Source organism: Polyodon spathula, chromosome 17 (genome assembly GCF_017654505.1).
Source record: "Polyodon spathula isolate WHYD16114869_AA chromosome 17, ASM1765450v1, whole genome shotgun sequence".
Classification (NCBI taxonomy): domain Eukaryota; kingdom Metazoa; phylum Chordata; class Actinopteri; order Acipenseriformes; family Polyodontidae; genus Polyodon; species Polyodon spathula.
The window spans coordinates 20,983,155-21,000,843 of NC_054550.1; the positions used below are offsets into that span (position 1 = coordinate 20,983,155).

At 40.3% G+C, this 17,689-nt stretch overlaps 1 protein-coding gene across 1 annotated transcript; it reads right to left on the minus strand.

The window, feature by feature from the left end:
* Nucleotides 1-778: 778 nt before the first annotated feature.
* LOC121329482 (thrombospondin-1-like) lies at nucleotides 779-16,666 on the minus strand. Its single transcript, XM_041275047.1, has 23 exons — nucleotides 16,557-16,666; nucleotides 16,100-16,175; nucleotides 15,293-15,852; nucleotides 14,957-15,032; nucleotides 14,340-14,426; nucleotides 13,961-14,070; nucleotides 13,294-13,419; nucleotides 12,456-12,552; nucleotides 11,077-11,250; nucleotides 10,814-10,990; nucleotides 10,279-10,452; nucleotides 9,638-9,765; nucleotides 9,382-9,534; nucleotides 8,908-9,126; nucleotides 7,639-7,746; nucleotides 6,981-7,140; nucleotides 6,444-6,562; nucleotides 4,727-4,961; nucleotides 4,264-4,491; nucleotides 3,716-3,987; nucleotides 3,299-3,396; nucleotides 3,009-3,148; nucleotides 779-2,647 (listed from the first exon to the last, which is right to left on the minus strand). The coding sequence occupies exons 2-23, from the start codon at nucleotides 16,164-16,166 to the stop codon at nucleotides 2,640-2,642; spliced, it is 3,516 nt and encodes a 1,171-aa protein (XP_041130981.1). The 5' UTR covers nucleotides 16,167-16,175; nucleotides 16,557-16,666; the 3' UTR covers nucleotides 779-2,639.
* Nucleotides 16,667-17,689: the final 1,023 nt, after the last annotated feature.

Consider the following 17,689-nt stretch of genomic DNA (forward strand, 5'->3'; position numbering starts at 1 on the left):
TCATGCTTTCATTTTATGTTTTTTATCAGCTGCTCACAGAATAATGGGGCGACACGGTCGGGTGGTGGTTAGCACTGTTGCCTCACAGAGGCAGGGTCCTGCGTTCGATTCCAGCCAAGGGGTCTGTCTGTGTGGAGTTTCAGGTTCTCCCCGTGACTGCATGGGTTTTCTCCAGTTTTCTTCCAGTTTTCACAATCTAATTATTTAAAAAAACTTATGATAAATAATGTTTATACCAGAGGTACAGGATGATTAGAAATGGGTAGTGTGACATACATATGCCTGTGCTTTTATTAAACACCTAAATCAGTTTAAAATGTAAGGAATACGTTTCCTGAAAATGATTTGTCCTTGTATCTAAAAGCTGTTAATTAATGTTTTGGAGTTTGTTTTGGAGCTATTACTAAAGTTGCGTTGAGATAAAGTCCTTTGAAAAAAACAACATGACTAGAATGATTGTTGGATTTAAGAAACATCCTTTGGTAAAATAGGATAAGAATTATTAGCCATTGCAATGATGTGTCTTGAATAGAACCATTATTCAATGTATGGGAAAGTGAGTATGAGCAGATTCCTGAGTATAGTGCATAGCAGCTTAGTAATGTACATAAAGGCCTGTAATAGAGTTGACATTTTTTCTGTTTATTGTTTTGTATGTTACAGATTTTTGAGTAAAACAGCTTTTTTTCAGTTTTATTAAATTTTTTTTGTAAAAAAAACTGGTAGGAATGTGTACAAACAAGCATCCGCTAATGGTAAAAATAGAAAGAAACCAAAAAAAAAGAGAATCATAAGCAAAACATCCTCACGTCAGTGTGCAAACGGTTTATACAGACAGAAACGCTTAACTCTACAGGTAGCGTTTCATGATAAATTATTTAAATAGCATATATCTACACAATTATGAGATTATGTTACAAGTAGCAACAATAATTTATTTATTTTTTAAAAAGCAAAGGCATACTCTAAGCTAAACATTAGAAAACAAACAAGTTTTCAACGCTGTTACCGTGGATACATCTTCTTTCATCTGCAAAAATATTTTGTATTTTTTTTTTTTTTTTTTTTACTATGTACAGCATTTTGTACTACAGTAGCTTTTAAGTAAATTGAAGTGTTCTGCTGCTATATCCAAAAGGTACTCTCTCTTCTTTGTCTCAGTCATACAATAATAATGAGGTAATATTTGTACATCAAAGTTCCTTTATCAGTTTCTTTTTTAAATTTGTTTTTTACATTTTTTCTTTCAGAAAAGAAATGATAGGCTTTCCACATACTGCCAAAGGCATGTGTGAAAAAGGCACTCTTTGCTTTTCTCTGAATAAGCAGAATGAAGGCATCGAATTACTAAAGGCCCCACTGCCTGTCTGAAACAGTATGCCCCCCTTTCAGTTCTATTCAGGGCTGGGGGCTCCTCTTTTTAAACAAAACATTTAGGACACAACTACTGGACAAAAATAGAATTCTAAGCATCAATACAGAACAATGTTAATAAATAATTACTTTATTTACAATCTTATGTACTGGAGTCTCATCTAGACTAGCAATAACCCTTACCTAGATGTCTGTCGTCTCATTTCTTACTCCCCCTCCCTATAAAGAAAGTGTCCTTTGCTCCAATATAAATAATTCTCTTACAGATTGGGCTTAATTGAAAATGGGTGTCCGAAACAATTTCAAATGGATAATGCTCTTATTTTTGCCCCCTGTGGTTCCACATCGTCTTAACCATTGACTAATATAAACTCCTTCAACATGGAGGGGGGGGGGGGGCAGGGCAGCAGAGCAGTCTGGCTTATCCTTGAGGATATTTCCCATGCTACACTAAGCTACATGTACATCTGCAGTCAATCACAGCACTATGACTGAGTGAGCCACAACTATGTCTAGTTTCTGTTACTTGCTTCTTTCAACAAGGCCATGAGAAATGTTTGGTCTAACTGGCTTTGATGAGGTTATTCCTAACTGTTCCTAGATGGGTTTGTTGAAGAGGGGGGGTTAGCGGGCAGGCAAGATGGGGGGGGGGTTCTTTAATTTCATGTACAGATACGTTACCAAACTCATAAAAGCTAGCACACAATTATCAGTTAATATGAAGTCCACAACTATACATTTCAATAGCAACAGTCTCTCCATGTTTTATTCATCGTTCACGGACAGTCAAGTCCCCAGGGTGTCTGACCCTAAAATAAAAGGTCTTATTGCTTTCTTCATACAACTTATACAACTTTGTCCTTTTTTTTTTTTTTTTAAGTCCACATCAGATCTGAGGTTGGTCTTTAAAAATAATAAAAAATACTTGAATCCTTCCTTGGGACCATCCAGACAGACGAACAGAAAGTGCAAGGGGAACTGCGGAAAATTAAGTCGTTTCCAGGCGTAGCGGGAGGGTGGTCTGGAGGGTTTAGCGACAGAGATTCAGCTCCCCTGGATCAAGGGAGAACACTGAGCGCTGTACTGACAGTCAGCTGGCTTCTCCCAACGTCACGTCACCTCGAGGCAGGTCACATGCTCTGATCCACCCTAGTCTTTTGCAGCAGGAAAAGTAATAAAAATAATGGCCCCAGGATTCATTTTGAAAAATATATATATATTTATATAGAAAGGTGCAATATCCAAACAGTTTCTCTCGTCTGTGATTATGCATCTAAACAAGAGGAGAAGAAAAGGGAGAATCAGTTAGTGTCATTGCAATAACATGATTGCATAAAGCAACACTGTCTATGCAATGTCAGAATGAGATTCACCCTGTTTTAAAATGAAATTATAATCAGTGTTTAGTGGGGGTTGACTTGAATGCCCAAAATATGAAACTATTCAGGCAAAACTTAAGCTCAGTGAAGCATTGTCTAGCTATTGATAATACTATGTATTTGCTATAAATAATCAATTTAACTGGGAATCAGGAATCATGGCATATATTAATTCAGCTTTATAGACATAAATAATAATACTCAATGTTAAACAGCAGTGGGAAATGATATACCAACAAATAGAATGATCCTTACCTCTGCATTCATACTTGAGGTCTGAGAAGTAAACCATTTCTTGAGAAAACACAAACAGACCCAATCGACCACCGGCATAGGTCTTGTCATAGATGGCTCCAGAATCTGCCATTATTCTCTTGCCCTCATACATCACGACTCTGCAATGAAGAACCAATATTCAGTCCACCTCTTCGTGTAGAACAAACTCTTTCTTACGTTTACTTTCCGCTACTTTATATTTATCCAGCATCTCATCATTGCCCTAAACATTCATTCATGCGACGCAACGTTCATGCGATGCCACTCACCTGATGTGCCCAGTCTTTGGCCTGTGGGTAAGGTGCCATCTGTAGGCTGTGAAGTCTTTCCAGCCAACATTGCGAGGGTCGTGCCACAAGGTGCGCACCTGATGAGAAAAAGACACGTGTATAGATGACTGCTGATTCATACGCAAATGAACATGGCTGCCATCGAAAGTATAACAACAAAGTGTGATGTTCAGTCATCATTCATTATTATGTGTTATTCTGAGATGATATGGTGATTAGCAGCATACTTAATCGGAGAACAACACATGGCCATATGGGACCACAAGTAACAGCACAATATTTAGGTCTTTAATATTCTATCAGAATGAATGTAAATTGTGGACAGCTAAAGGAATCTAAGGTGAATTTGACAGTGATAGATCTTCTACTGATAAACCACGGCAGTGCTGTTCTTACCTGTCCGGAAGTGTCGCCTGTGTGCCACAGTGCATTACGCAGATGCTCCCCTGGACCTGTGGTGGAGTTGACCACCTTAATGGACAGCCCTGAGTATCCCTGAGCTCTTGTGGGAGAGTCGGACCAGTAGGTCTGTGTGATCTGCTTCCACATGACCACGTAGAAGCGAGCGCTGGACTGGTAGCCAAACACAAAGCCAGCGTAGTCGTCATCTCGCTCGGTGTTGATGAAGAAGGTGCCGCTGAAATCCACTGCGTTGAATTCATCAAAACCTGCAAATGGGAAAGTAGGATTAATATTTTCATCCAGTACAACTTCCATTGGGTCAGTCACAGGAAGTGTCAAACTGTGTCTAAGAAGCTACAATGGAATTTCCATTGATTGAATGGTAACATGGTATGAAACAATACACACTGGCAGTCCGTTGCAGTACTGTATTGGGAGCATTTCAGTATGAGGTTCTAAAAATACCCCAATGGAACTGTTCTAAAAGCCCAGTGACCATCTCTGCTGCGCTGTGTGTGATGCAAGTGCTCAGTCAGACTCACCAACAGCAATGCCAGGGTCGCAGTTGACGGTTTGCACCAGCTCCTTGCCCTGATGCCGCACCACCCAGTTGGGATCAATCTGGGAGGTTCCTTTGGGGTCCAGGGGTACCATCTGGAATTTGCGGAAGTCAGTCTCACTGATGTCAAAGTTCTCTGGGCAGACGTCGTAGATATCAGGCACGTTATCTTGGTCAAAGTCGTCTTTGCAGACATCTCCGCGTCCATCTCCTAAAAATCAGCAACCGCCAAAACAAGTTAATGAAGTGAACATCTCAACACAGTGTAAATCTCTGTTTGAGACAATTGCAGGCAGGGTGGTGAAAGAAGATGGAATCCCAATACCAGCACCATGGCTGACTGTAGCCTGTGCCATTCATGAGCACTATATATCAATAAAGCTGCTTTTTCATCTTCTATGCTAACAGCTGACCATCGCCTTGATTATTAAGCCATCAATCCTCACCATCAGAGTCGAGCTGGTCAGGGTTGAAGGCCAGTCTGCAGTTGTCTTTGTCGTCTGGGATGCCGTCATTGTCATCATCGTGGTCGCAGGCATCACCTTTCCCGTCTTTGTCGTGGTCGGCCTGGTTGGCGTTGGGGATGTAGGGACAGTTGTCCAGGTTGTTCTGGTGTCCATCTTCATCAATGTCCTGGTTACTGTCACACTTGTCTCCAACTCGGTCAGAGTCAGAATCCACCTGCAATCAAAAAACCAAGCAGTTACCTCAAACACAAGTCACTATGCCCACTGAAGGTTCATCCAGGACTTTAAACACACAATCATAAGATATTCAGTACACAAAAAAGTTAACAAATGTGAGCCAGGGTGAGATTCTGGAATTCAACAACTAATATAGTGATGTTTTCTTGCCACTTTCGAAGTTAAAAAAGAGTCAAACTCAATGAAAGGATTCAATACTGAAGCTTTTGATTGCACTTTTTTTTTTTTTTGTAGGACTACAACATTGTTACGCACACAGAAGATATCCAGAGACAGACATTCTTTGCATTTCCCTTCCTCCCCTAAAACTAACAGTATGATAACATTGAAAATTGTGTTCAGCAGGCTCACAATCTTTTCACAATTTGTGTTTGTGGTAAGTGTAAAATTATCTGAGTCAGTCCTGTCATGCTGCAGGCTAAAAGAGCGAAACACTGAATACTTCCTTTATTACGGCAATAAGAAACTGGGGTCAGTTTACAGCGGCTAATGCCACCTGGGTGTTCCAAATTTGGGAACACCTATTTTTATCACTGTATTAATAATACTCTAAAATAATACATATTATCATGCCGTGTGTTTGTATTGGTCATTGAAATTCAATTCACTTTGTATGCCTTCCAGAGCAGTTTCCAGTTCTGAAAGCATCAATCATTTTCACCTGACAAGGAGAATATTTCAGTCTGATGGTTTGAGCAGCACATTAAACAATGCAGAAAAATACTCAATGCTGCATGGCTAAGCTCTTCAGACAACCATCCTTGCAATGCCCCTCGGGCTACGGCTCTTGTCTTTGCAGCTTGCAGGACTACACAGATATTCGTTCCCGTACGACGGAGGGTGGAGGACATTTTTTCACTCATTTTTCATTTGAGCAAGCACCTTTGCTGCACAAGTCTGTACTCCGTCCCAGGATTAAACAACAGCAGGTGTGCAGTGCAAGCAGTTTACGGACAGGGCATGCATGACTATACAAGTGTACCTGTACCTGTACGTTTATAATTAGGAGCTTAAGAAGGAATGTGATTTGATTTTGTAAACGAGATCATTGGTGCATTCTTGTACCACACTCCTCCCTTGTACAGACCCCCCAGGCCCTCTAAAACCTCTGATAAATCACACACTTCTAAATCTTTGCTCAGCAGCAGCTAAATTATATCTTTGCAGCAAGTTTTAGTAAGTAGGCACGGCTGTAAGCCTTATTAGTGGGGTGTATGTGCATGATGTCTAGACAAGGTGATAGAAACACTTAGGAACTGCTCAAATAGACTTGTCTTTTGCTAACATACATTGTGTGACATTCTTTGGTTCATACTGCTTCTGTTAGAGGCAATTGATTCCTTCAGGTGGAGGCACCACACAATGACCACTAATCCATCCATATAATAGGACGTATTGAACACAGCTTTGAATTCTGGTATGGTGCTTTTCTTGTTATTGGTATTGCTGAAGGACATACCTGGTCAGGGTTGTGCTCCAGTGGGCAGTTATCGCACTGATCTCCCACCCCGTCCAAATCTGTATCTCTCTGGTCAACATTGTAAACGTAGGGGCAGTTATCCTTCTCATTCAGAATACCTGCGAAGTAAGAGATTTCAATAAGACTTAATTTGAAGAGTGATGGAGAACAGGTGGAGTCCCTCTCCCCAAGATAATCTTCCATGCTGTCAAAGTGTTATGTAATCTGGTATGTGGCAGAGACAGAATGACACATAGATGTATGTCTATATAAACTAATAGTACACTAATCATAATGGTGCCTGGACTGTAACTCTACTTACACCCAGCCTGGGAAGATTTTTAAGTTTAGTCCAGTGGTATTAAATCTCATCACTACTTAGACTTCACTGCCATGCTGATTATATAAATAGTATTCAAGTTTTTTATTCTATTTAAACTAATTTCTAATATTTTTAATTCAGACAGACCATTCTTACAGTACAGTTTAAGGCTAATCTCTGTCCTCTGATGTTAACTGATCCAGTCAAACCCTTACCGTCTCCGTCGATGTCCACGGCGCATGCATCTCCCTCCCCGTTGCTGTCGGTGTCGGCCTGGTCAGGGTTGTGGTTGTATGGGCAGTTATCACAGCGATCACCAACATCGTCACGGTCATAGTCATACTGACGTGGGTTGTAGACGAACTGGCAGTTGTCCTGAAAACAAACAAAAAGGCAGGTTTTACATATGAACCGAAACGCAACAGCTGAAATGGAAAATGAGAACTAATGAACTAAATCTTTATGTGCAGTCTCTGCTAATAATTATGCTATTTTGAGTGTTTCCCCCATGTAGTTCTCATTGGATTTTAGTGGCTATGAATAGCAGTGAGTGTAGTACTTCAGTGTTGGAATGCAAGGCATCAATCTGAGGAAGCTAGTGTTTGCTTGTGCTTTTTTTCTGTCCCGGCAAACCTCTTTACACGGATGCTGGATATAAAGCATACAGTGTGAACCAGGGAACCTGGCCTTGCTCTCATAACACAGCCATCTGGTTTGGGTTCCATTGGGTTGTTATCTATATGCTACCACTGAAGGCTTCTGTGCTATTGCAGAGGCTGAGAGCCTGCAGCCTGGGGCTGTGTTTCTCAATAGATGAGAGAGGTTAAGTGAATCGTTCAACATTCTGACACAGAATTGCCTTTCAAGTCTTACCCTGTCATCTGGGACGTTGTCATTATCGTCGTCGTTATCGCAGGCATCGCCGGTTCCGTCCTTATCGTAATCTTCTTGACCGGAGTTGGGAAGGTTTGGGCAGTTGTCCTGCAAATTAAACACTGTTATTTAGTCCTGAGTCAGCTTTTCAACCCCAATCATCTGCAAACAGTCCCTTTTAAGTTATCTAAACATATGATTTGGAGAGGATAAACGGAAGACAGTTTTTTTTTTTTTTTAATGAAGATAACAGGATATTTTTAAAAAAATTTGAAACTGGATGGGAAAAGAATATTTATCAAGTCAGGAAGGAATGTGTCTGTGCAGATGCTTTTTCTGTTATATTTTGCATCATTAGACATGACCCAGTAATTCAAAACTTCAAACACTGGGAGGAAAGATTAGAGGAGACAAGAAAAAAGTTTGGCAAAAAATAAAATAGTGACATGACTTTTTACTCCAGTGCACTCCGTTTACAAGACTTACTGATATAAGAATCAACCGCATATAATAATCAAAACCACTGGGACAAAATCATTCCTGTACTAACCATGCTAAAATATCCACTTGTAAGAATCAAGTAAGAATTCTGTAAGAATTCTGTTAGTGAAATTTTGTTCTAATAAAGTGAATATACTGAGTACAGCACTGTTACTGTGTGATATGCATGTAGAGGGAGGGGGAATGCATAGCGGGCACCTCTTTACACCGTTTAGTGAAAAACTGTGAGATTTGCATTGCAACTGAAAAAAAGCAAGCCACAGGTGCTTAAATGCAGTAGTAGTCCTAACAATAAAATACTATAATGTAATGTCATTTTAATTCAAAGGCCATTACAAGGAACACCATGCGGCAGTTAAACTATACGAGTATACTGTACTAAAATAGGATTCTGCAGCCTTGAGTAAACAATCGTGATCATATAACAAGTTGCTTACCCACAAGGACTTGTTCTGATGTGTTGTCCTCAGTGACTGAGCACCACTGAGATTTGTATACTGTATTTAAACTGCTGATGCGCGGAGGCACGCTTTTGCTAATTGTAATCATATCTGTCAGTTTTTAAGAATCAACTGCTTATAAGAATCAAATCATCCAGGACGGATATGATTCTTATGAACGGTGTGCACTGTATAAGTTTTACCTTATAGTAAAGTTACTATATACTTCCCACCTGGCTCTTAAGCTTTTATGCATGAATTGTAACATAGTGCCCTCCTATACATGACCTCATTATTCCATGTAACTGTGCAGTATTTCTCTGCGTACCTTCTTGCAGTGGTAGGTGGCGTTTTCCACACACACAAGCTCCTCGTTGGGCCAGCCGTCCAGGTCGGTATCCTCTCCGCAGATGTGTCCGTTCCCAGCATAGCCAGGTTTGCACTCGCAGCGGAACATGGGTTCTGTGTAGTGCCCCAAGTAGATACAGCGGGCGTTCTCATTGCAGTCGTGGGTTCCGTCATTGCAGGGGTTACGAGGCTTGCAGACCTGCAGACAAGACCCAGGAGGTCAGTTTACCTTCCTTCCCAGTCCCAGAATCACCACTTATTGACTTGAAAATCGGTCATGCATCGTGCATATATTTATCAACATCAATCAATAAAACATCAAAAGGCACTCAACTAAAAGAAACACCACTGTGTGCAAATTCATTCAAAGAAACACTGTTTATGTAATATACACCAGAATTGTAGTTGCAGGTCTGCTGTTATACTGAATTTTCTGTTTTATAGTATCACTTGCCTGCTTTTTAGCTGTGGCGTCCTCCACTCCTCGGCCGTAGGGCTGCTCCCCAGAATAGCGTGGCGGGCAAGGCAGGCAGTTGTATCCGGGATCTGTGTTTTCACATCTGTGGACGTCGTTAAACACGAAGCAGGCGTTGGGCACCTCTTTACACTGAGAGGAGAGGAGAGCAGGGAGTTTTAGTTTTCGAGCTCTAAGATTAATGAGGTGCCCTGAAGGCTGGTTGAACTGACTTAAACTGACCCAGACCTCTTACCTCATCAATATCTTTGCACTGAACTCCGTTGCCTTGGTAGCCAGTTGGGCAGGGCCCGCACTTCCAAGAGCCATCGGTGAAGCTGGTGCACTTGGACCCAGCGAAGCAAGGGTTGGACAGGCAACCATCTGTGAATAAAGACGCATGAGTACAAGCCTCTCTGCTGCCAACACGCAGCTTCACAAAGAATAAACTAGAAGGAGGAACATAAATTTTTCTTGTTTTTCCTAAAGGCTGTTGGACAACCTTATTTTTGTCTTGGTGAGCAAAGATTCTTCCGAAAGAATGTAGTAACATATTAATTTCATGGCTTTTGTTGTTTTTATTATTTTCTGGAGTTGGGTTTAAGCTAAAATAAGTGTTTTTTGATTTTGATAAGTTTCTAACAATGTATGATTTAAAAAGCACTGAGAAATGAAATTTTGTTTGCCGGGTCTTCTGTGGTTCTGTTTTTCTTATAGTTTTCCACAGCATATGCCTATAACGATGAACCCTGGTTCTCCCAAGGAACTGAATTTTAACAACATTAGCCGATTGTACCTCTGAAAAACAAAAAGCTAAACAAAAACAAAAACCTGTAACTTCATCAGAAGACTCAGACATCTGCAGACTGGATAGCTGTGACTGTTGTTCACACTCACCGACAGGGCAGTCGTTCTTGTTGCAAAGCTGGGACTCTTTGGGCTCCCCAATGCAGTCTTTGCCCCCATACTTAGCAGGTGGGTTATTGCAAAGACGCTTGCGCTTCTGAACCCCTCCTCCGCATGTGACAGTGCAAGTATCCCACACTGACCAGGGACCCCATTTACCATTGACTAGAAAAGCAAAACACACAAGCCAGTGTTAACCACTAAGCTTAGTTAGACATGTTTCTATTTCAATTCTGCTTGTTTTTGGAAACATGTTTTGTTTACCATACACTTCTCAATATATATGCGGGCAGCGGCTCTACAATGACAATGAGCCTGTAAGTAATCAGTACAGTACCACCATACCATATGGATACCTTGACTACTGACTGGTCTGCTCCTCTCACCCCACAGGTGACTAATACAATGGTGTCCCAATAGGACTTATTTCAAACTTTTCTGTATGCTAATTCTGACATTGTTTGCTTTACATCAAAATGATGTATTCATCTGTATTTTTTTCTTTGCTGTTCTTCATTGTGCTTACTTGGACATGGTGATTTCTGACACTTCTCAGTCTGCCTGCCCTCTCCCACACAGTCCTTCCCTCCCATCTGAGGGGTGGGTGAGTTGCACAGGCGGATTCGGGTAATGACTCCAGCGCCGCAGGAAACTGAGCAGGACGACCAAGGGGACCAGTGGCTCCAGTGTCCATCTTGTTTGACTGAAGGAATGAAGACAAGATGACATGTAAAGCACTGCTGGGAGTAGGATCTGCCACCTCTCTGTGTGTGCCGGTGGGTAACTCACATCTCTTGTCGCATTCCTGGATGTAGCAGTCCCGGGTCTGCACGGAGGTGCCCTCGCAGCTGCTGCTGATACGATCACAGGAGCGGCCCCTCTGCTGGATACCTCTTCCACAGGTCACTGAACAATGAGTCCATTCAGACCAAGGGGACCAGCCGTCCTCTGCAGAGTCACTCGCTGTGAAACACAAGCAATTCCATGTTGAGAAACTAGGGAATCACAGCTTCCCTTATACAAGCAACCACAGTGCTTACCTATGCTATACCATGCTTTATTACACTTTCCTACGCTTTTACACTGGCAAACTTTTAAAAGGGCTGTGTGTCATGATGCACAACCATTACAGTCCTGCAGATCACGGAATGATCCCACTTGTCTTTTAACCACTTAGTCCATCATTAGTGAGCATTTTACCTTACATATGCTTTTTATGCATATCATGGTGACCTGCGTATTGTGTACTGTGATTCTAATGTATTGACACAAGTCTAATTTCTAGCATTTGTTTGTGTTAACAGAGAAGAGAATGTGAGTGGCACAGAGTATACAGCCCTAAAAATGAAATTAGTCGTTGACTTTATTGGGCTCGTTGTTTTACCTGAATGGAGGTTAGGGGAGGAGTGCCAAATAACCACAAAAAATAAAGTCAATTGAAGACGGTCAATTCCGTTGCTTCCCGTCTGGCTCTTGGTAGGTGAAAAACAGTTTTTCGGATATGTAAACAGCCAGCTTGTTCTGTTGCTGCTTGTTTCCCAGATTAAAAAAACAGCCCTCTTAGCCTGTACAACAAAGTTGCACACACGCTTTCCTCACCTCCTTAACCAGTCACTGTTACTGCACACAAATAGGGCAGGAGACAGAAAGGTGTAAAAAGAACCAGGCTCCAGAACAATGGCTTCTTTCAGTGGGTGGGATCTTTGCTTAGGCTAATTTGTAAATGTTAATCCCTTTTCTAAGCACTGGCTGCAGTTTAATCAAATGTTTCAGGTTTTAATAACTTAATTCTACCATGTTTATTTAGTTAGTAAATCCTGAAATTGATTTGCTGACAATGGTTGAAGATTACTACAATTACAAATATCATAAAAAATACTGAAAGATTTTGTTTTATTAATTAATATTGCTTACGTTTGATCATGTGCCTGATATGTGTCTTCAAACTATTATAAATCTTAGAATTTGAATGCTACTGTCTACTACTTGCTATACAAAACACACATCCTACGAAGAAGATGTATAGTCTGGACATGTGCCATTAACAGCTAGCTAGAAGAGCTGAGCAGCAAAACCTATAGACCCAAGCAAATGGCACTTTGCCCGGGAAGCACATACTCAAGGTGACGAGCCTGCTCTTTTGTTTGTGCTTTTAATGAGATACTTACGGGTGCCGCAGCGAGGGCAACACTCTCCGTCTGGAACTGTAGCATTGGCACAGGGCATGAGGGGGCAGGAGATCTCGCGGCACACTGTAGCAGAGTTCTGTGGGAGAGAAGAACCGTTAGCTTCACTGCACAGGCATGCTTCACAAATCCTGAAAGCTGAATTGTTAACTTATAAAACTGGCTCTATCGAGACTAATTGCAGTGTTTTGGAGCACAGAAATGATCTTTGGCTTGCACTTGAGGCTCCCGCTGAGTCCTGGCATGGCAGCTGACACCCGCCGAGAGGGGGGCAGAATAAACCGGACAGTTTGTGACGGGGAAGCTCAAAAAACAAACGTCTTGCTTGGTTTTTTTACCGACTAGAGGTGAAACTCCAGTGACAGCCTACAAGGCTTATCTGCTAATTCACCAGCAATGGAAAACGCTGTCAACATATCACGACACTTTAACTTTCTGGAAACTTAAGCTGCTATTCTGCACTGTAAAGTCTTCTTAATTAAAGAGCTAATTCTTCAGTGCCCTGTTTGGCTGCCAAGTTAGGTAACATATAGGGAAATGGACGAGATTATGTTTAACTCAACAGAACAAAGGGGTCATTTATAATTTCCAATTTGCATTTTCACTGTTATGTTATGGCACTGAAGTCCAATTAAAAGATTCAACAGTAAATGTATTCTGAAACTCCATTTGAGATCCTGTCATCAACTATTTTTGGAGTGCAGGGATACACACATAAGATGCATCTAAAAGTGCCTGAGGCAATGACACAAACCTATACTATAGTGTTGCTGATTATGGGTTTTGAAGCCAGTGTAAATACTCTCTATCTCAACCATACCTGGCAGGTGCATTCGGTGCAGCCGTCCACTGTCCACTCCTCCTTATTGTTGTGGAAGATGCCATTGTGGATGCAGATACCAGGTCGGATTTGAATTGTTTTCTGGATGAGTTCATTTTCTTCAGTCTGGGAAAAAAAATGCATGGACAGAACTTCTATTAATCCACTACAAATCTTCCTCAATGCAGAACTGCTTTCAGCAGCGGCATTGGGTTTTAAACACATTTAAATCCTGATTGCAGCTATAAGCTGGTGCCCTGTCCTTTCAGTTTAAATGTGTGTGTGTGTGTGTGTGTGTGTGTGTGTGTGTGTGTGTGTGTGTGTGTGTGTGTGTGTGTGTGTGTTTTATTCTTTGAATATTATAAATTAGCATTTCGGACATATGAATAGAACATAGGAATGGATAGTAGTTCCTAAGTACAATCTTATTTTTCGAGTTAAAGTTAACACATTAACGTAGGGTGTCTCTTATAATCAATATCATGTTGCACAGTTGGAGCAGCCCAGCTTCTCTTTGTGGACCTCTCCTCCAAACTGCATCTTACAACAAGAGACATCGTACACGTGATGTATCAGCTTATACTGACAATCACGCTGCAGTGCAGACCAAGCATTCTGTTTCAGTTGCTAATGCAGTGCTGACAGTAAAGAGAGTCTGGGTGCTTACCACTTTGTGCACTTTATCCACCAGCTGGGTGACGATGACTCGGAGACCCTGCAGCTCCTTGAACATGTTGGCCAGCTCATCACAGGAGAAGCCGCACACATTCTGAATGTCTGTTGGCGGGAGAACATAATAAGCACCTGTGCTGTGAATACTTTATGGGTTTCAGATCAGTTAACACAGATACACATGTGTGAGTATTATGAGCTGCAATGTCCACCACTTCTCATGAGCATAGCTAACAATTACCAAAAGCTTGAATTAATTGTTACGGAAATTGTGATAGAAAATAGAGAATATCCACTAATTAAAATCATAGACATGGTGCTAATATTTATGAATACTACCAATCTGCCCAAATGCCAATAAGCATGACATTTACCTTTGGTTTTGTGCCCGATGTAGTCTGTTCTGATAGCCGGGCTGGATCCATTAACGGGGTTGTCCAAAGTGATAGTGTCAGTGACAGCTACAAAAGAATATAGAACAAACATCAAAACGTGTGCTGTATCTGCATTGCAACAGTAAAAACAAACCTGAATCCGGTTGTATTTAATTACCAGTAAATATGTACATAGTATCAGCAGTAAAAAAAAAACTAAAACAAAAAACGATATATACCCTTTCGTGAATGTCTTCAAACGGGTACAATACTGAAATCTGCAGCCAAAACGTGACTGTTTAGAATGCATTTGAACTACCACAACCACTGCGCTGTGTGAACTCACCAACGCTTTCATCAAATTCAGACAGGCTCCCAGGTACTTAGATAATATATATATATATATATATATAATATATATATATATATATATATATATATATATATATATATATGATATATATATTATATATATATGATACCATATATATGAATGCCTTGGTATGAATGAGTAGGTTTAGACTATATTCTACATACATAGGTGTGTCTAAAGTGTGTACTTGTTTTAAACGAAAGGTGAATCAAATATACAATTAACGAATTTCATTCTAACTTACATCTGGAACACCCTTTGTTTCTCAGAATTGCTTCCAAAGTGGTTCCAAACACAAAGCGTACGTTCTGTAGCACCCCCTGTGGACAAAAGAGGAACACTCCCCCAGTTTAACATCGTGTTATTCAAGCTTTCGTGCTTCTGTGCGCTAACAATTCCAGTCCTGTCCCAAAACAGACTATCGCTGTTTGCCACTTACGGTAACATACCACATGACACAAATAACAATGCATCTTATAGACGACTAACTAGTTTGAGATATTGTAGTGTGGAATACGTAATAGATATATGATTTGCCTTAATTTAACTTGAAGTCAACACACACTGGGCTTTTCCTTACCTGAAACTTGTCCTTGACCGCCCCTTTTCCCACCCTGAGTCGGGCAGTGTCAAGCAACTCCTGGGTGAGGATTCTGTGGATGGAAGCGTCCATCTCGACTGAGTCAATCTCATCACAGCCCACGTACAGCTGTACCCGGTCCTCCTGCACTAACAGCGTGATATTCTTCCAGTTACCGGTCGCTAGCTCCGCATCTTCCAGCGACACTACGTGCTGCTTGTCCTCGATGGTGTAAACCAGATCCAAGGTGCCCGCATTGCCGTTCGAGACGATCTCGAAGACCTGGCCTGACCCGTCGAGCTTCTCAATGGCCAGCAGGCTGCCCCGGCTCCTCTTGGACTGCTTCAGGTTAGCAAGAAACAGAAACCCTTTCTCCGCGTGAATGGCATCCATCAGGTCCCGGAAGGGGGTTTCGGGAACCGAGGGGATCAGGTCCGCGTTGAGAATCTTGTAAGCGGGGCTGTACGGGTCTGGTCCTTTCACAAGTGCAACGCCGTTGTTTTTTCGTGCAACTCGGCTGATTTCGAATAGGTCAAATACACTATTGTCTTCTCCAGTTTCTAAAAAGGGATAGACGGCATAGTATTAAAAAAAAGAAGAACGATATTAAAGAGGAGAATACAACGAAAGTGTGGATATAAAGTGTCGAAGAAACCATTAGCACTGGTTCATTCAGAAATGTCATTTGTTTTTCTAGGTAGCTTGGTACATACACAGCGGCAAAAGAATGTAGTCGCTGTTGGTAAGCGGCGGGTGCTCACAGTTGAGTCAACATGCTGCTTGTTTAAATACTATGTATTATCTCACCTGCAGCTCGACTTGCTTCACAGATGCCCAGCATTAGCAGCAAAAACAGCCCCTCAGATAACGTCATTGTAATTCTCTGAGAAAAAAAAAAATCTTTGTTATGTATCTTTACATTGTTTTTTGGTTATATATCTGGATATGCTTAATATATATAATATATATATATAATATAGGATATATACGATATATAATAGATATATTATATATATTATATTATATATATATATATTATATATATTTTGTCTGGTAATGACCTAACAATTGTATTACTCTGCTGGTTAGGCACTGAAAAGGGAACAACGCGTTTTAAATGTAGTATCCCCATACACTGTAACGACCTGAGTTATACAGGACTAAATTACAGCTTTGCCGCCGCTCTGCATTGCACTGAATAATTTGGCCAGTCATGCATCACAGCATAATCTGTGAAGTAATCCCAAGAAGCAAAAACACCTACCTGTATAGAGAAGAGATATTCACACACCAGGGGAAATTCAAATATATAGATATATAAATATATATCTATATATCTATATATATATATATATATATATAGAGATAGATATAGATATAGATATAGATAGATAGATCCACTTGAAAAAAAAAAAACGTGCAAAATCCTGAGGGCACTGACCAAGTCCTGAAAGTTCTATAATAGTTGACTTTCTAAAAAAAAATGAATACAAATTTTTTAAAAAATGAAACAAGTTCTTCACTGAAGCCTTTCAGACTGAAAGCAGTTCCTCTTGTTGGAGAGCTTAAAGACTGATGCTCAAAACTAACTATAAGGACTGCAAAACTGCCCTCCTTTAAATGCAATCTAACATTCCTAAGAACGAGTCTGCTCCAATCAAAAACGGCTTGGCCGGAAAAAGGGGTCGTGTTAATTCAGTTACCTCACAAAAAAAAAAAAAAAAAAAAAAAAAAAAATCAGTCTTCCAAAGACATGCACTCGAGCCACAAAAAAAAAAAAAAAAGAACATTGTAATCTGTGTAAGGTCTCGAATGCCTTACGGGTTTCTTCCTGTTTAAGACCAAAATACCCACCAAGTGGGTGGTTCCTGGAAGGACATTTTATTAACCCTTTATTTTAACAGTAGTCCACCGACCTGAAAGTGAAATTTAACTGATTTTACACTAATAAAATTATATATATATATATAATATATATATATATAATCAATATATATATATATATATAATATATATTATATTATATATATACACGTTGTACATTTCATGTAAGTTTATATATATATAATTAAAACTTTTTAAAAATTTTTTCCTAAAAGGATTTTGATGCTCAAAAAAGTCATTTTAATAATCGTATAATAATAATAATAATAATAATAATAATAATAATAATAATAATAATAATAATGTGTTTGATAATGTCCAACACGTTTACTGGATAGGGGTTCTCAGGTTACGTTCAGTACTGTATTGCTTTCTCCGGATAAAATTGTTCTTTGGTTGCTGAATGGCAGATTGTCCGCTAGGGGGGGTTGTGAATTCACGCGAAGTTCATAAAAACGAAAAAGGGTACTGACACTATATTTTTTCCACTCATCAATTCAGACGTGCTGTTTT